This window comes from Aythya marila, assembly GCF_965140915.1.
Source record: "Aythya marila genome assembly, chromosome: 1".
NCBI lineage: Eukaryota > Metazoa > Chordata > Aves > Anseriformes > Anatidae > Aythya > Aythya marila.
In genome coordinates this window covers 137,209,672-137,229,938 of record NC_139042.1, presented here as the reverse complement: position 1 = coordinate 137,229,938, position 20,267 = coordinate 137,209,672, and the positions used below count along the sequence as shown (strand labels likewise).

The following is a 20,267-nucleotide window of genomic DNA, read 5'->3' as shown; positions in this document are numbered from 1 at the left end:
GTTTTAGCTAGCCCTTCACTTTCCTTGCAGTCAGCACTTCAGTCAGCCTGATGCAGGAGCAATGTCTTCTGGCATTCCTGGGGATTCAGCCAGTTCCCCTTTTCCCAATCATTTCTCTTAGACCTTAGCACACTTAAAAGGGGATAATATAGTACTGGAAGGTTCCTTGCACTTGCTGACTTTTCCAGCAACTTCATCTTCCTCCAGTTTCTCTCCCACCACCTCTTTTATGAACTCTTGCTTCCCAACCCCAGCAATCCTTCCCCAGGTCTACACCTTCTTTATTTTTATATATTTATTGTCCTTTCTCAGTTCCCTCACCCCAACAACCTTCCAGTAAGCATTCACATATTCATTTTGCTTTCCTTTTACAAATTTATAATGTCTCCCCAGCAAAAACCCAGCTTCCTGAGCAGGAGTTGGCTGCAGCTATCTGCCTGAGGTTCATCACTTAGGTTTTTAATTGAACTACCTGGGCTTGGCTACAGCTCATCTTCCAAGGCCATGGTGTCTCCTCTCACACCACTCAGGTTCTGTTGTGAAAGACTGGCTGGAAATCTTAACCCAACACTATGTTTATACATGCTGCAATCTGGTTTAGACTGAGAGTGTTCACACACTAAATGCCTTGCATAAGAGCTTCACCATTACTACTCCAAAAGCTGGAATGAATGAGGCCAGGTAAGTAGCAACCTTGTTACTTGAGCCCCAGGAATATTCAGAATAATCCTGGCACTAATCAAACCTGCCCATTTAAAGACAGAACAAGAAGGAAGCTGATTCTTAGTGAAGACTGGATTTTAGAAATACCCTGATCAGATTATTTCAGCCTTTCCCATGATGCCAGAAAATTGCAATACAAGCTAAGACTTGAGTTTTTTTTAAGACTTAAAAATCAGCCCAATTTCAGCCCAAATTTCAGAGCTTTCCAGCTCTAATTATAGCAAATCCAGAGCCCTGTTACACTCAGCATTTCTCCTGAAGTCTGCTAGTGTTAAAACATGAAGCAAGAAAATGATAGTTACTGTTATCTTTGCTTCAAAATATTAAATTGTTCATATACTGTGGTGAAGGAGGGCTTTTAAGTAGCCTCAGTAGGTATCTCAGTGGGAATAGAGGTGCAACATGCTTTGTAAGTCAGTCTTTGTGTTTTAGAACATAAAGACCTTAGCTTATGAATCCAAAACAATTTAATGGACAAAAGAGTAAAAAGCTTTATGAAATCTCTGCTTGATCTCAACTTGTCGTATGTAGATTTATACAAGGGGCAATATTTTCAGGCATAGTTGCTACATTTCTTAGAAGCATACAGTATCATCTCTTCAGTTCCAGGATGGAGCATTGCCAGACCCTTGAGTTTTAAAGTTGATGTTGGTAAATAATGTACAGTTTTGGACTAACCTTACAAGTACAAATTTGTGGGTTAGACCAAAAGAGCAAGCACAGCACACTAAGAAATTGATTCAAAGGTAAATTTTCTAATAGTTGTGCTCTTGTTCCAGTCTTTCAGTTACACAGAAATGAAGTCTCAGTGCCCTTTCAGTTTGAAGCAGAGATTTATGTTTAATTATAGCATTTCCCATGATTACATGTTTGTGCTTCAGTAACTGCTAGATGAGGAGGAATGCTGAAGCTAGTTCAGGGCTTGCTCTACCAAAAGATATACACTCAGATATCTCAGCATGGGCCCTTCCTTATCTCTGTATGAAGGAGAATACATGACAAAAGTTACACACCACTAGTCATTCAGAAAGCTGGCAGCAGGAGATGGTGATTCCCTCCAGTGCTTCTCTCCTTCACCTTTTCATCTGTGGGCCAGACATTCAGCATCTCCATCTGAAAAAATTGCAGCAAGGGTCTAAGCTTAACAGTGAGATCAAATCATATAGACCATGATTTCTGCAAAAGTAAGTGGATAACCCAGTAGGGCAGACAAAATATTTCACCATCAAGAATGCCAGCTTGGATTATGAAAACAGATGCCTTGCATTCTGCTAGAGCATATGGTTGGCAACAGTGCTTCCTTGGCCAAGCTGAACATCTAGGCATCTCTCTATTGACTAAAATCTTCTGGGATTCATGGAAAGAGAGCTTTCCCCATCCCTCAAACCACTGTGATCCATGCCATCATGTCCTTGGTGAATAACTCTGACACAGCAACAACTCAGAAAAAATACAAAGCAGAATAGCCAGGACCAATTTCTTCCAAGGCACAACTGGAGGAGGCAATGCTCATGTTTAGCAGTTAACTTCAGGGCTCATAGTATTCGTGGGAGACCCTTAGACCCTGGTCTAGGGAGAGGAAACCTGAATCTGTTTGGTACCCTAATACCTGAGCCAATGTGGAGGGATACAGGAACAATGTACTCAAAAGAGAGGCAAGGACTCTGACTTGCTGGTTATGGTGCTCAGATAGAAAGATGGTAGGTCTGAGATGCAGACCCAGCTCCTTGTATAATTTCTCCTTTTCATGCTAATAAGTGCATAAAAAAACACATTTCCAACAGAAACGCTTTGAGATTTTGTTAAATAATATATTAATTAGTAAAATACCAGACAGCCACCAACACAGCATGTCTAGTATTCATTTTTTCTATCAGAAAACTAAAATCTATTGCAATTGTTTTCATGATGTATTCGTTTTCAGTTCTTATCTTTGCATGCTACATTGTAGTATATGGGTAACAAAACCCTGTGTCTGTGCTTGCAGAATTTAAATGAAATGTCAGTGAAGTTTAGGAAGGCAAATACATCATTAGAACTGAGCAGCCTTGACTAAGAAGGGTGTTTGTTTCTAAAGGCTGCTGCAAAAGAATGGGTTTGTTTCTAAAAAGATTTTTGTTGTTGTTGTTGTTTGTTTGTTTTGTTTTGTGGTTAATGTCCATATAAAATAGCCACTCAAGGTTTTATATTTTATGGCCACTACATGTAGCAGTTGAGACCAGTGTTATTTCCAAAGCATTTTCAACATTCAGGGAAAGCATGAGTGACAGATCATGACACCAGGCATCCCATAGAGGTGCTGACCTTGGCTTTTATGGTAATTCTGTTGTTTATTGAAAATGCATGATTACATATGGCACAGTAAGTATAATGTTAGTGTATTCCCATCCTTGTTTCATAACCTGCATTATAATTGCCTGAGGAACTATATTTACACAAACCCTTGTTTACTTTGTTAGCTGAAGACTCCTATAAACAGTATATTTTTCTTTTATATTCATGCACAAGGAGAATATTAAAAAGTAAACTACTGTGCCAAATGTTCAAAGGCTTTTTCTCCCCCCAGCTACTACTTTTATGACCATGGAAACATTTCTAGAAAGTTGAAGTGAGCCTTAATAAACTGAAAACTAAAGAACACATCACATTGTAGATATAGAGTAACTAAGTATAGCTGTAGCTGTACTGGAGATACAGCAATGAAATACAAGTATCCTTTGCAGATACATAATAACTAAATTAGAAGATTAGGATCACAGAGTCCCTTCTTGTGCTGGAATGCCTGTTAAGACAAAATGAAAAGGAAATGATGGAAGAAAGAAAGGAAATGATGGAAGGAAGGAAGAAAGGAAATGATGGAAGGAAGGAAGGAAGGAAGGAAGGAAGGAAGGAAGGAAGGAAGGAAGGAAGGAAGGAAGGAAGGAAGGAAGGAAGGAAGGAAGGAAGGAAGGAGGAAGGAAGGAAGGAAGGAAGGAAGGAAGGAAGGAAGGAAGGAAGGAAGGAAGGAAGGAAGGAAGGAAGGAAGGAAGGAAGGAAGGAAGGAAGGAAGGAAGGAAATGATGGAAGGAAGGAAGAAAGGAAATGATGGAAGGAAGGAAGGAAGGAAGGAAGGAAGGAAGGAAGGAAGGAAGGAAGGAAGGAAGGAAGGAAGGAAGGAAGGAAGGAAGGAAGGAAGGAAGGAAATGATGGAAGGAAGGAAGGAAGGAAGGAAGGAAGGAAGGAGGAAGGAAGGAAGGAAGGAAGGAAGGAAGGAAGGAAGGAAGGAAGGAAGGAAGGAAGGAAGGAAGGAAGGAAGGAAGGAAGGAAGGAAGGAAGGAAGGAAATGATGGAAGGAAGGAAGAAAGGAAATGATGGAAGGAAGGAAGGAAGGAAGGAAGGAAGGAAGGAAGGAAGGAAGGAAGGAAGGAAGGAAGGAAGGAAGGAAGGAAGGAAGGAAGGAAGGAAGGAAGGAAGGAAGGAAGGAAATGATGGAAGGAAGGAAGGAAGGAAGGAAGGAAGGAAGGAAGGAAGGAAGGAAGGAAGGAAGGAAGGAAGGAAGGAAGGAAGGAAGGGAAAGAAAGCAGCAACTTGAAAGTGAAAGGAAAATGAGAACTTATGCCAAACCTTTGAAACATATAGGATGTTTTATTAAATGTACTTACTAATATATGTTCCAAAGCAGTAGAACTTTTTTAAGTCTATATTAATCTACACTTGGATTGTAATTCTCCAAGTCTTCAAAATGGCTGCAGATTGCTCATCTTGGTCAGGAAAAAAGGCTTTTCATTCCTCTGAGGGATCACCATGTGGGATTGAAAGCAGAGGTAACAGGATGCAGAGAAAGGAGTATTTTAAAGACTGTATAAGCAACATACATATAAGCCACTGGTACCAGAAGGGAGGTGTGGAAACTATGTCTCTTTCACCCAAATTCTGGTCAGCAACTACCTGACTAGAAGTCAGATCTGGGGGGCTATCATTTCAGGGGAGTTGTTTCAGGAAAGAAAGTTTTTCCCTCACCACCAAATATGAAGGGGCAAGGTAAGGTATGCTTCAGATCCATGCCCAGAAGAGCCAGTACAGTGACTGTGCTAGGCTTCCACAATTAATACATGACAGGTGTTGATTTCATACATGCTCTGAGCACCTAATAAATCCAGGTTACAGCGATTTTGCAGAAGATATACATTTTTGGAGCAAGGAATAACATTGGCTATTCTAGGATAATATTTATAAAACTTAAAAATGTACATCTGAGCTAGTCCCTCCCAACTCCATCTGTTGTCAACATTGGAAAAATAAATAAATAAATACATTTCTTTATTCATCCTAAAGACAGTGTCTGATGCAGGTTAGATGAGTCTTTCTCTGTTCTTCTCTCCACTGATGGCAAAGGTAGTCTAGATGTCTAGCTCAAGTGTAAAGGAGATAAGATTTGCTCCATTCCTGCTTGGTGCAGAAAGAGATGTTCTTTCTCTCTCTTATTACAGGGTGATGGCTTCTCGGTGACAGTTGAGGCCTGATAGGAAGGGGCACCCGGGAGACGACACCCTTTAACCAGATGGAAATGATTCAGAATATGGTCACAACCTTATACCAGACAAATTGTTGCTGAGATGAATTAAAGAAAGTTGCAGTCCAGTTAATCCATATCACTTCTGTCTTGTCCTCTGGTTGCTCAGGACATTGAGGTTAGCATTACTCTATTCCCAGATACATTTTGTGCATCAAAGTCTTGCTAGGAGAAGCACACATTCGACACAGGCTTGAATTTTTCCCTGAATATGTGGTTCTCACTTGATATGTTCTTCTGTATTTACTTTACAGTCCACAGCAGACTGTGGAATAAGACCATGGTCATTTTTAAAGCTAGTAAAAGATTGCTGGGCACCTTATACGAAGCTGCAAAACAGGATACAAAAAGGAAAGAGAAATATTTTAAGCTGGGTTATAAGGAACCAAGTACTATTTTTAGTGTGTTTACTACTTGTCAAAGGGATTTTCTGTTGTCTGAAAACCAGACCGCTGAGGTTTACCACTGCTTGTATAACACTTTTTTCAATAATGCTGTTCCTTTTTAAATAGTTGGTACTGCTTCACAAACTTTTAGAAGTCCTACTCTATCTGCACAGCCTGGAAGGGAAGATTTGCCTCATGACAAGGGTGAGAGAGGGTACGGTTTCTGGGTCCAGATTTTTGCTCAGCAAGGTGGGTGGAGCTCCTATTGACTTCATCCATCTCACTGGTGACAGAATTAGGCCCATGACTGTTTTGGTTTCACTGAAGCCTACTTAGTTTCTTAGTTTCCTAGGAAGGATACATTTCTAAATATAGCTCCTTACATTTGATGCAGGAATGTTTACCCATGCCAAGTCAGGCAAGGTAAATACCTTTTTTTTTTTTTTTTTTTTTTTTTTAAGTGTTTTTTAATGGCAATAAGTCTTGAAGTATATTTGACACTACCTTGCCATGCTGGAGTTAGATAAGGCACTGTCTTCTTTTTTTGCTATCAGTTATTTCTCATTTTATTTTCACTTTAGAAGGAGTGATTTAGTGGTCCTCTATTATGGATGTGTCAGTCAGAGTGGACACTGCAAGCTCTTGAATTCACTTTTTAAATAACACAGCCCTGTTGACAGAAGCTAAGCAATTTAAAAATACATTTAAAAGTATGAAATGGGATTATGACTGAGGGCTGTGCCAGAAAAAATATAAGCTCTTACTATGCTGTTATAGTTGCTTAAGCACACACTAAATGCATAGTTTTCAGATGTTCTTGCTCTTTCTTTCAAAGAAGAATGTGTAGCGAAGTACATATATTTTAAAATGTGTCATCATGTTAATTCAGCTTTGATCTTTCTGATGGACTTTTTTTTTTTTAAATTCCTCCTATTTATTTGTGTTGAACTCTGACTTGAGATTTGATATAAATTTGCCATTTTGTTAACAAAAATAAGCTTAAAAGCTATTTATGAGAGTGGTTTCATTTAATTCTTTGAACTAGAGGATAAAATTCTGACCAGGCTGTTATTTTCTTGTAGTTTACAATCATCTCATCAGTTGATTTTATTTGAAGATCAGTAAGGACTACTATTTGCTAGTCATATTGAGCAGGTTATCTTGCCTTATTGCTTCTTGTGACATTTTCTACTAACTTTTGCATTACGAAACCAGTTACATTCGGTACAGAGATGGAGGGTTAAAAAACTTTAAAATGAATTGTTGGCTTTTTAAAAATCAGTGTCAGACTTTAGCAAACTTTCTACATAGAACAGCGTAGTGAAAAGAGAACATTTGAACAAAAAGAATTATATTTTGTGAATAGTTCACTGTATTCCCACTGCCAACACTGAAAGTATTTGCAACTCAAGGGAAAGTAGGCACAGGATGTGTTCCTGAGTTCAGTGCTGTGCTTAGACCAAGTCAGACAGCAGGATCTGTGGGAGATGTGCTGAGTGTCTGAAAAGGCTATTGGGTAGCAAGTTTGAAGGCCACAGGCATCTAAGTACTTAGGTATGCATTTATCTTGAACTTGCTTCTGCTAGGGATCCCAAAGGAAGAACACAATCATTGTGGGGACATCATGTCTAACATCATCTGTCTATGCTGAGTTGTGTCTTTCAGCTGAATCCCTGAGAAATGTGAATTAATAATACCGCTTTTTTTTTTTTTTTTTTTCTCATGACAGTTTAATCACTTGTTATCTGCTGTAGAATCAAGGGGAATTCAGTAAATTTCAGCAGAGGCCCCTTGATGCAACATTTAGTTTTTTTTCAGAGGTCTGATTTCTACACTGTTGCAGATAGGCAGAGATTTTACTCGGTCTGGCAAAAATTATGAGATTCAAGAAGATCAAGGAGAGAGGGAGGAGCAAAGCACCACTCACCAAAGCAGCAAGTGTTACTCAGCAAAGAACAAGGTAAAAAAATCATAAGGAGAATGGAACTCTCCCTTACAGGAGAGCAGCAAGTGCCTCTCTGCAATGGTGGGCTGGGGTTGCCTGTAGAGTGCAGTGAGCAGCAGAGCAGCAGCTACGGGTACCTCAAACAGAGAAGAAAGGCAACTCCCTGCCTGCAACTGATTCAAAATAGTTTTGCTGTTCCTCCCCAGCAGGAAACAGCCAGCCTTGGGCTTCCTCTCAAGGTCCCACCTCGCAGGTGGCCTGCCCTGCTGCAAGAAGCCTCAGTCCCAGGGATGGGTGTGCCAGGAAACACCACCAGAGACAGCCAGGGCTGTGGTCTGAGTATATGCATACACCCTTTATTTTAGCTCTAAACACCCTCATGAAAGACGGTGAGACACAGGATTACTGTCAGCTCCCTTTTCTGGTGACCTAAGTGGTTGGCCTACAGGAATACAGGGGGTCAGCAGTGGAACAGGGTTTTGAACCTGTCCTCTCCTAGCTCTTGACACCAAGACACTGATCTCATCCTATGGGCTTGTGCTGGCTTATTTCTCTTCAAGTGTTATGTAATAATTCTGTGTAATTATTATTATGTGCCATAAGAGGAAATTAATATCTTGTGGTACCAGCCAACTAGAGAAAGATCCACAAAGAGAGAAGGATACCATGAGCAGGGCTGTTAATTTCTCTATGTTCCAGCACTGTGTCTACAAAGTGAAGGTCTCTTCCTTCAGCTGTTGCAGGCATGGTACATGTGAAATTTTCAGTGCTTGCAAAGAACGTGTGCTTTGCAGTGATAATAACCATATACTACATATTCTAATCATTGTGATGGTTGCTTTTGTTCTTTGTTTTGGTTTTGTTTCCATTCATAACTGATTTGTGTTCCATTCATAACTGATTTCCAGTTGCTGAAGCAGTGAATACCACTGGTATTCAGCTCCTCAGAAAACAAGTGGAAAAGTAATGAAGGAGGAAAAATCTTTTCCAAACAGAGTAAGAGAAAAAAAGATCTTGTATGTATGATTACTGTATATCCCTGGCTAACAATGTATACTTCCAGGTGAGTTAAGTGGAAGCAGCAAAAGTTGACTGTTGCAAGTTTTGATCTGCTTTTGTCATCCATATGCCAATGTCTCCCTTATACAGAGATCAGAAACAACTTAATATTTACTCTAGTGTATTGCTTCACTGTATTGTAGTAGCATGTCGGAATCCCAGCTATGTTGCAAGGCAATCTATTAAAACACAGCAAAATTTCAAAAAAAGTATGGTCTGGTTGTGCTCTCCTTACTAATACTGAAGGTCCCTATCCTTGCTGAGGAGTCCCACTCTTTTCAGTATGACTATTTCCATAGTGGGAGTTAGAGCAATGTGCGGTGTGAGCAAGAGTAAGAGAACTAGACCCTCTGAAAGCAGAAATGACCAGTCAGACCCTGTGTTCCCATAAAGAGCTGAGGAGCTGAGCAGTACCAGATGCTGCTGGCTGAGAGGGTGGGCAACACACATCCAAGACTTTGTTATGTGCTCTAGAAACTCTTGTTAATTGTAGATCCTGGAAACAAATTTGGTATCTGAGTCATGGTGCTCATGCATGGTGAGTCATGGGGCTGGGAAAGTCACAGACTCACTGCGTGGGCAGAGCCAGGGGAACTCTGAATGAGCTGGGTTGCCTGTGAAACTCAGGACAGTTCTAGTTCACACGTGAAGTAGGCTTGGTCTGCCCTGCATCCATAAGCCACAAATTCTCCTGGAGTCATTTGTATGACCTCCCAGATGGTCAGCTGCACAGACATCACTCTCTTTTGATCTCACAAATGACTGTTCTACAGTGGCAGTTCTCTCTTTCAGGAGAGGGCTAACTGCTTGAACTCCTGTTACTCTCTTACTTCCCTGCTAATCCTGGGCCCAATGAGGGAGTTCCTGATGAAGTCACCAAGAGCTCATGGCAAAATGCATGGCATCAACTTACAGGCACTCTGGAAGAAATTGTAATATTGGAAATAAAAACAGAAAAATTTATCTGTGAGCTAAGCTTTTCATTGACACAAAAAGGGTCATTGAAAGGCTTTTATAGAAAGTAAAGGAGGATATTTGAGAAAGTGCTCAAGTTGCAGAAATCCCGAACAATGTATTTTTTTTTTCCTGTAAAATATTTAAGTGAGCCTCTTGAATCATGCATAACACTGTGACAATGCATGTCTTCTGTTGACATACAGAGAAAAATTGAAATGCGTTTTCAGATGGGAACTATTTTAGGTGATCTGTTATAAGCCCTCTGCTTGGCTCAGGCCATGTGTTTGAATCACTGTAGACTGCCTTCTTCCCCAGTCAAGTAGCCGTGGGTTTGGCAATGACCTCCCCTCCCACAGGGAGATAAGGCAGTTTGTACCATGTCAATGACCAGAGGCAGCCACAAAACATTAGGCAGGCTCCTGACTGTCGAGAAGTTGAAACTGCTTGAAAACAGCAGGGTCAGTCTGCTCTCAAAAACACTGATATTATCTCATTAGTGGTGGCATTTACTGCACAGCACAAGGACCAGGGAAGGGAGTTGTTGAGAAAAAAAAAAAATAATAAAAAAATAAAACAGCAAATAGTTACAGTATACAGAATTGTTAGTCAGGGAAATATTATTCACATCTGGGCTTTTTCTTTGTTAAAGTCATTCCTGCAGATTGCATACAAACAGCAGATTATCACTTCCTTATTTTACCTCTGAATAACATTCTCCTTCCAGCTGGCAGGGAAGAAAGGCATTTTACCTGAAGCTCAATCCTGGTTTGTAAAACTTTAACATTTTTTATATTTTTTTTGCAAGACAAGAAATGCAGTATTATTTTAAGGTTTGGGTTCAAGAATGAGAGATAAACCCTACTATGTTCTTTTCCCCTATCTCCATATTCCCCTTCTACTTATTCCTGTCAGGCAGTTTTGCTTCTTGCTCCTCTACTGACAATTGTAATGTCACAAATTTAGCTGTGACTTTACTGTGGCATTACAGTATAAATATTCAAAGAGAGACTGGCCAGCAGTTTAAAAATACTAGATGATAAACTCTTGAGATTAGAGGTAGCCTTTTTGTTCTTTATCTGTGTGGCACCTAGCAGGAGGGGTGCACAGCTGGTGCCACCCCAGACAAAGCCCCAGGCCATTAATAACAAAAAAGCGATGCCCAGGAGCAGCAGGAGTGATGAGAGAAGTGAGAAGTGTGCAGGAAGTTGTTTTCTTCAGTAGCACACTGATATGTCCGACAGATATATTTCCACCGGCCTGTAAACACAGGCACAAACATGAGAATGTTTGAGATGTTTTAACGACAGTACCTCGAAATAGAGCTGCTTGACACCGTCCCTGCTAAGTACTTCAGGATGGTCTCTGACTTTCAATAATCCAAATGCCATAGGCAGGCAATTCAGCCCTGCAAGCTGTTTGCACATATTGTTCTCACAGGTTTTCAGGGACACTTTACACAGGAAGGCTTTGCAGGGTCAGAATTTGTCATTTGTTCCTACCAAAAGTGCAATTGGGATGTCTTTCTCAGACACTGGTTCTTGTTTTAGTCCTTGGTAAGCACTCTCTGCAGTCACAGTACCCTCAGTTGTGATAGGCAAATCAAGAAGTCACATAAAGAATCTGATACAAAACTCATCAAAGTTTAATAAATAAGCCCTTGTATTGCCCGTATGAAATCAGACAGAGGCAGAGGAGCTTTCAAGAGAGAAAAGAGCAGCTTATAGGAAATCAGAGACCATGAGAACATAAAGGAAGAGAAGGCATAAAGAGAAGCTGCAGTGAGGGCAGAAAACTCTTTATATACCCGCATTGAGGCCATCATAGGGAAGTTTTGTGTGTGTGTGTGTGTTTTTTTTTGTTTTTTTTTGTTTTTTTTTTTTAACAAATAAGCAATATAAGTGAAGACACTTAAAAAAATATTAAAAAAAAAAAAAAAAAGAGGAGGAAGAAGAAACTCCTCAAGTTTACAGTATTTGAAATAGCTGTTAATTGTGGTTTCCTAAGATGTACGTGTTATCTGGCAAATAATTTAAAATCTGTGCACTCACTCTGTAACAGCTTTCTGTCTGAACTGTGTTGATGAATTGTACTTTTTCAGGCAGTTTAAATTATATTGTTACTCTCTTGGGTGCAGAAGCACTTCTGGCTCACATAAATTCATATATATGATCACTAACATTATGGTTTCAAAAAAATGTAAGGGAGAAAAACCTGCTCTTCAATTCATGGTTGTTTACCAAAGTAGTTTTCAGAAAATGAACCCAGAGAGGAGTGTACAGAGAACTGGAAAGAATGTGTTGAAAGTGTAAACAGACATAGATACAAAAATATTCTGGGACTTGCTCACCATTATGGATGTCTATACAAAGATTCTGAGTTAATGCCTTTGCACCTGTTAGAGTAGGATTTGATGCAACTAAATTATCCAGGAAATATTATTTTTTTTTCTCAAATTGCCCATTTCATATTTTCTAGCTGGACTTTTCATTGAATACATAACAATGATTTTAGTATGCACCTGATCCCAGGATCTACTGTAAGTTGTGATATTAAAATAAGCTTTCAAATAGTAGAGCCCTTAGTGCATTTGATGTCATATATAGGCACACTGCTTTATAGCACTAGAGTATTTAGTTTCAGAGAAACTGAAAGTGCTTCTAATTCAACAGAACCAATATAGGAAGAGACGCAAGCAAAGAAACACATATACAGAAAAGAACAGGCCAAGAGCTACAGTAAATAACTCTTCAGTACTGACAGAATAGGTTTTTCAGTATTTTTCAACTAAGGAGTGTACTTGGTCATACCCTATTCAGGCAAAATTTGTTTTTCAAAGTTGTGTCCTTTAAACCAGGGGTTAGATGTATGGCAAGAAAAACTGACGCAAGTTTACAGCCTATAATGTTTTTAAATAGATATTATCCACTTTGTCTCAAAGGTGCCATTGATAAAATGCAAGTTATCTTTTGCTTCTGTTTCTTACAACAGATTATTTTTGAATAGATCTATATAGTACAGTTAAGTTCTTTTTCTTCTGTGCAAGGTCACAAATTAAGTGTACAGAAAGTTGTGCTTTCACAACTGATATGCTTAAGCATATTGTTGTTCTGCCTTCTGCACAAATTATTTTTTGTTTCCATTTATTTTTATTTTTCTGTGCCCATGACATGTTTACACTAGGCAGCTATTCTTGGATCCATAAATGAAGTGAATGCAAAGAGACTTTTTTTTTTTTTTTTTTTTTTTTTAAAACACTACTCAAGAAACTCCTGAGAACATCATTGGCTGTATATCAGATCTTGATAATTGGAGATGTCTATAGTTAGTGTACAAGAACTCTGCATGTTTGTTGTTGTCATTTATTATTATGCATACCTGGTGATATGCCACCTGCAAAAAAAAAAAAAAAAAAAACATTGACTTGGATGTGAAGGCATACAAAAGGGTATGAGGAATGTGGTTGCTTGCTTGCTTGCTTGCTTGTTTTTCCTATTCTTGAGTAGTCATTTATTCCTTTTATAGATTAGTTTTGTTTGTTATCATATGACATATTTGTATCAGTGATAAATTTATTCACTCTGCCCCAATTTTCTTTTACGATCTTTTGCGAATGGAAGTGCAGACTGGCTGCAGGCATCAGTATATCTCTGTTTATAGGGTCACCTTCAAGTGGACCTGCAAAGACGCTTAAAATATAATGTTTATAGGTGAAACTAAGAATGATTTTATTGACCTTTCTTCACAATACTGCAAAGAGATGCTTAGAGTGGTGAAAAAATCTCAGCCTGTCTGGCAAATATCCTGCAATTTTAATTATACTCAGACAGGAAAAAATACAAAGCATTTGCTGAAGCTAAGTGAACAATCCAAAGTGGACAATGTATTTAACACATTAAGGTTAGGATTCTGGTCTGCATCATGCCTTCAGAGCTCTGCTCAGGACAGCTCCAAGAACAGAGACAAAAGTAGTATTAAGCAACCCTCACCAGTCCTTTCTTCATCACATATGCAATCATTGGTACAGCCTTTTTTTTTTTTTTTTTTTTTTTTCTCTTCTCTAAACATCACTGTGGTTGTGACTTTTGCATAAGCAACACTGTGGAAGTAGGGAGGTAGGGGCATTTGAGTTACCTCGGTAGTCTCTCAAAACCCTCCTAAGACTGAATCTTGAAGACTTTAGTTCTTTTGTAACATTGCAATCAACTTATCTGATCTTTTCTTACTTGTCCAGTGTCTCTGTGTAAACAGTGATGTATTTATATACATCCAGTCTTCTGATTTACCCCACAGTTAGATTTTAAAGCTGTTTACTGTGTGAGTTGATCCCAAATAGCCTTTTTTCATTGACATCTATTTGCAGAATCATCTGATGCCATTTCCATTTTTTGGCTGGGTGAGAGTAGGAACACTCACAGAACAAATTCTGAAACACATTTCAAAAGCAGCTTTTCTGTAATTTCTGGTGCTAGTGCAACACTCTCTGGAAATGGATGAAAAAGAAGCACAAATATATATATATATTTTTTTTTTTACAAATGTTAGATTTTTGTTATTTCATCTGACTGATGCATATCCCATAGTTGAAGAGGTACAAGGGAAAAGGCAAGGTTAATAGAGGCAGGAGTCAGTCAGTCATTGGGAAGAGCAGGGTATATCTTGTTGTTATGCTACTATTGTTTGACTTCCTTGCTACTTAGCAATATATATCATTTAAACTTTGTTGATAGATGTATATACACAGAATATAAGTAATGGAAAAATCTACCCTGACATCAGGCATAAGCTGGATATAATATACAGTTTGTGTGCCATTAATAATGCTAATGTTTCAGAGATAGAAAAAGTACAGAACAGAATGGTTGAAACAGCCTGTGATAGGAAGCTGGGAAATGAATTATCAAGACAGATTACCCAGAATTATGCAGCATTAATAATAGGAGGCTCTTGAGAAAAACACTCAAGACAATATTGAAATGGAAGAAACAAAGAGAATTAATCATGTTAATCTCTTTGAGATAGCCAGAGATAGCTACTAATTTGAAGAGTCTGGGATCTAGGATGGTAAAGGGGTGACTCAGAAATGATAAGTATTTCCAGCACATTTATTTAGTGTTGTTGAAATATTGAACAAATAGCTGAAGCAACAAGTCAGGGGTTTAAAAGGAGGTAGTTTGTTTTCTTTTCCTGAAGATTTTTTGTGATTACAACATTAGCTACATATTTGAAGTTACAATGATAAGTTCTAGGGTGATTTGTATTTATTGGGGTTATAAGGGCAGACCTCAGTGGACCATATGGTATTTTTACAGAGTTGTTTCCATAACAAAAATGGCACAAAACTGTATTAACTTTTCACAGATTGATAGAGAAACAAACTGTCTAAACAGACGTGTTTGTTTACAGAAGGGTGAAAAAGTACTTGGGGTGGAGAGGATCACTTCATATTTCCTAATCAAATGTGTATCTATAGGTTTGATGTTTAATTTGGGTTTGTATTTCCATTCTCCTAAGAACTGTCTGGGAAAAGGGGCAGTGGGAATAAAAAACGCATTAACAAGGGGCAGGATAGCAAGAGAATAAGGAATGAATGTGAAAGAACTTAGAGAGACACTCAGAAAACAAAACAACAACAAAAGGTGGGAGGGAGAGGAAGAAAAAGAAGAGCAAAAATTATAACGTCCAGATAGCTTGTACAGCACAGGATGGGAGCAAATTCCCCCCCACCTTGTCAGGCTGAGTTCTGTCTTTAGTGAAGGATGGTTTTCCAGCTGTTACACTTTTTCTTCTTCCTCGGCACTGTAATTTTAATAGAAGTATTTCCAGCATAATTCTCTGGAACAGGCATAAAGATACACAATTTGCTTTTAAAGATAAAACTAAATTTTAAAAAGCAGATGCCATGACGAAATCAGATTGAGTGATTTAATGTCAGTGAAAGGCAATTTACTTTTGATTTATTGGAAGCATTGCATTGCTTTTATTACAGCTCAATATTTTGGTCCTGTAAACCGCTGATTACTAGAAGGTGGGAGAGTACAGCAGGGGGAAAAGATCATTTTTATCTTCTTCCACACTTTCTCCTATTAATCACAGTAACAGACAGGAAAATGGGTTACATGGAACATGTGTTTGGCCCAGAATGGCAGTTCTGTAATGCATGGTTTTATGAAGTGATGAATTCTAGAGTAAATGTTCCAGTGTGTTTTTCTGCAATAAATGAGCATTGGGTTTTCTGTTGTTCTTTTGTTTTGTTTTGTTTTGTTATTGTTTTTTGTTTGTTTGTTTGTTTGTTTGTTTTTACCATGCTTTTTCAGTTACAGTAATGATTCCAATTTGGAAAATTGAACAAATGAAAAAGAAAAATGCAGAAAGTTGTTTTTAGATGAAAATGGCCAAAATTGCATTTCATACTTGAAGTAAACTGTGTGTCCTGCCTATACTACTGAAAAGACGTGCTTAATTTTCATGACCTGAGGTTTATTAAGTAATATGAGATAAATTCATAACTCAGACAAAGATAGTTGTGGTTTTGGGTTAGCTCATCAAAGAGAATACAAGGGGATGGAGGGAACTCTTACAATTTGTACATATTTTACTGTTTTTTAAATACATCTCTTAAAATGTGAGTTTGTACCAACCCAGGGAAGGCATGAAGCAATTATTAACACTACAGATTGCATTTGAGACTGTAAAATCATTAGTTTTAAAACTTGAGGACCTGTATTCTGAGACAAAATTCAGAAAAGGAAACATAAAGAAATTAAACATCTTGCAGGCATTTACCCATGTCTGCACAGCACCTTGAAAATGGGCTTCTACATAAAAATTTAAATGCCTCACGGGGCCCTAGGTGTCCTAGCCTAGTCCTAGTTATTACGATTGGATACCCATGATGTGGCAGGTGCAGCAGGCCTCTGTGGGCACCTAGTGCTAGTTCATGCCTCTCCTAGCTTCAGTATGTCTTGAACCTCAGTCTATGGCTGTGCTTCACCACCAGCTCATGTCCTCAGATGCAGCCAGAGTAAAGCATGGACAGGGGTCTGTCCATGATAAAGGATATTCATGTCAGTCTCCACCAGCAGTATGATAGGAGGCTCTGCACTTTGAATAGGAGTAGATTAGTTCTCTGGTCCATTTGTCATATGCATTATTCAAGAAGGGTGCCTCTGCATTATCCCAAGGGAGTTCCAACTGTCTGAAATCCCTCTGTCATTCTAGCTGTCCTTGATATTCCATTAACCACCCTTGTGATCTATAGTTTTTGGTTGCATTTATTAAAGGCAAAGGCATAGGTAAAATTTGCCATGGAATGACTGTACTGTAGGCTGTAGGCTGTAGGCAGGATAGTACAGCATCAGGCCAGGAAAGAAGTAATAAAAATACAAGGTCATGCTCTGAGCATTTCTTAATTATTGCTGATAAAGTGTAATATCAGTAGCAACCAATCAGAATGAGATCATCATAGTTATGGCATAGTCATCACCTCCCACCAAAGACCAGCCTTACACAAGGCTTACACAAGATGCTACATGTACCTTTTTGGTTACATTTTGCAATACGTTTCAAAGTGGTTTCGATTAGGAACTCCAGTCCAGGATCTAAGAGTATTTTTGGCACCAACATTCCATCAAAATAAATGAGCCCCCACTGATATTCCTAAACAGGCACATAAAACATTTCCCACTGTTGTAAACCTTCATCCAAGTTCTAAAGTGCCTGTGAAAACAGGACAGCTAAAATTCAGACCAGACTCTAGGGCAGTGGGTTACTTAGAGGTACAGAAAAACACAGACCACCTGTCTTCATTAACCCAAATCAGTAGCTTTACCTCTTGGGTCAGTCAGACCAGATGCACATCGGTTTTCACAGGGCCTAAGCACCTAAACAGCCTTGAAGGTCTCACACTAAACCTGTGTCAGCCTGCAAGAGAAGCGCTTTGCTTTAAAGAAAGACAATCTTCTGATTAAGATGCTGAACCTGGTATTGAATAGAAATCGGCTCAGTTTCCAGATGAGAAAGGCTTGATCCACCTGTAACAAGCTGCTTATTCTCTCTGCATATCAAACCCACGTTATTAATTTGGAAATAACGCATCCTTTCCCATATACATGGTTTCTGATTTTTATATTGATTGTAAGCTCTTTAGATGAGGGTCTAACTCAGTCCCTGGCTCATGGCGGTCTGGTTTTGAGAACAGACTCCTCCAGACTTGCCTTGCCAGCAAAAGGCATCACACATATATGGCAAGCAGGTGGCTTCTTCTTCCTGTGCTGATCTGACTGAAAGCAGGCAGCATGCACAGTGACCACGAGGCACAGCAAATTCTTGTGCCTGAGAACAACCAAAAGGCAAACTGTAGAGAGGGAGGGGGGCTAAGGGAAGAACAGGCTTTCTGAGCAGCAGCTTTTCATCCAAAATCTCTTCATGGATGCGAAAGAAACAGTCCTGTCCCCACTCTACCTCCTAACTTCCAAATAACTCAATATTCAATGTCTGTGTTTGTTGGCAGCTAGGAGGCTTTTTTTTTTTTTTTTTTTTTGTTTGTTTGTTTGTTTGTTTGTTTGTTTTTAAGCTTTGCAAGAAGAGGAAGGTAGGATTTTTAGCAGAATCCTGCAAAGCATGTATTTCTTCTTTTCCTTTCCTTCTACCCTCCCCTCCCCCCAACAAATCCTTGAGGTCTACATTGTAATAAACAGCAGGAAAGGCCCAATTTTCTGCACCTGTGGCCTTGTTTGTCTATATATTTCTATAGGTGAATGGGCACTGGGGACGCAGAAAGGAAGTGAATTCAATGGATTGTTTTTAAAAACTCAGCATGGTAATCAGCAGGCACTCAGGTGAAATAGCTTTAAAACCCTGTTGAAATAGACCCAGAGTGAAACAGGGTTTGCTGCTACAGTGCATGCAGCTCAGGGTTTTTTGAATATAAGAATATGGCATTGTTAAAAATCAGCCTCTAGTCAAGTAGCTTGTTATTCAGGACACAAACCTCTGCACCTGAAATCTCTTAAACAGAAGAATGATTTTGGCTTTAATCTCTTCTGTCATCCTGTGAAAGTTTAGTGCTGACAAAAAGTACTAGACTACTAGCCCTAGAAAATGAGTCATTTGTTTTTTTATTATTATTATTATTTTTTATTTTTTTTTTTTTCAGAAATAGCACTGGCTGGGCTTCCCCACACACTCTCCAGCACCCATCCTCAGTGGTGAGACAGCAACAAGGGTACTGTTGGTGCCAGTGGTGATGGAGATAGCCATGGGGTAGGAAACATCAATAGGGCTGAGTCCCTGCCCACTACCCTGTTGTCTTGAGGCACAGGAAAGACACCTGATCAGTTCCCACCATAGGTCAAAGCCATAATTAGCAGTAGGAAGAAAGTTTTGATGTTAAGTCCAGAGTGACACTAACAAAACCAGGAGGAAAAAAGAAAGGTTTCCAACTAGGCCACCTAAAAATCTACCAGGAAAGTAAACATTGGCTGCTAACAACCAAGACTGTACTGGGAGACTACAGCGGAGGTGAGGGCACATAAATCCTCAAGAGCTGTTTGCTCACTGCCTGGCAGAAGTGAGCAGAAGATGGGTGGGTATTTTCACTTTATGCATTGCCTGTCTTTACTACAAAGTCATTGAAGTTTGGTAACCTGGATTTTTCTAGGTGAGCATCTGCCCTGTTAATCCCAATTTGACCTGAGTCATCTCTCTCTCTGAGGACAGATGGAAAGCAATAAAAACATTTTGTAGTGCAATGTGACTCCAAGTTCCCTAAAGGTGTAATCCACATTTTTTTCCAACCAAGATACTGCTTTATGTGTTAAAGCTTCATATGCCAAGAGGTGTACAAATACTCTCTCATTTGGACTGATTTATAGTCTTTTTAAAATGTCTAAGGGGAGTAATTTGTAAAGCCCAAACACTCCAAGAATTGATCTTCTCCTGGTATTTCAGTTCCTGGATGGTGGATGTTCTGTGAAAAAGCTAGATCTCAGGTTGTTACAGCTCCCCAAAGGTTTTTAAAAGCCTTTTTTTTTTTTTTTTTTAAAAAAAAAAAAAAAAAAAAAAAAAAAAAGCTGTTTGCCTTTATTTGGGTTTACCACAGGGTTATTTCTGGCTCTCATGTTTATTCAAGTCCCTCCTAAAAAGTTGCAGTATCCACCCACTGAAGTACATGCATGATCACTCACACACTGCTTCAGAGGAGTGAATCTAGCCCCTGAAGTACTTGTGTTGTTAAATGCATTTGCAGTATGAAAAATGAAGCCTGAAATAGAAAAAGGTCTCTGATTTTTTTCCTGATGCTACTCTCCTGAGGTCAAATGAAGCTCCAGCGAGGATGTGTGCTGTCTATTTCCTTGTTTTTGTATGGGAGGTTGTGTGTGGAGAGGGAACTTTTGCCTTTGAACTACTTCTTCCAAAGGATACCAAGGCTTTAGACAATATATCATCAGTAAAGGTGAAGGAGTTAAAAAAAGAAAACAACAAAAAAAAGGCAATTCACCAAAGCTCAACATAAAGTATTGACAAGAGTCCCAGATAAGCGTTTAGCTTATATGCAAGAAAATAAAGACATGTATGAGTTAGTGGCATGAATAGTTTTTTTGCTTTTTGACCAGATTTCTATTTAATGCAAATGGTCTAATGTCTC

The 20,267-nt window shown here is 39.0% G+C and overlaps 1 protein-coding gene across 10 annotated transcripts in view; it reads left to right on the top strand.

The window, feature by feature from the left end:
* Window positions 1-20,267, top strand: part of LOC309884532 (potassium voltage-gated channel subfamily KQT member 1-like) — a 527,319-nt gene that overhangs the window by 343,666 nt on the left and 163,386 nt on the right. The window contains exon 19 of one of the 10 annotated variants that reach the window (XM_082773595.1): window positions 5,193-5,240. The exons of the other annotated variants lie outside the window; for them this stretch is intronic. Within the exon in view, the coding sequence (XP_082629721.1) occupies window positions 5,193-5,225 (33 nt within the window). The 3' untranslated portion in view covers window positions 5,226-5,240. Of the gene's footprint in view, window positions 1-5,192; window positions 5,241-20,267 lie in introns of those variants that run through there. 10 annotated transcript variants of the gene reach the window in all.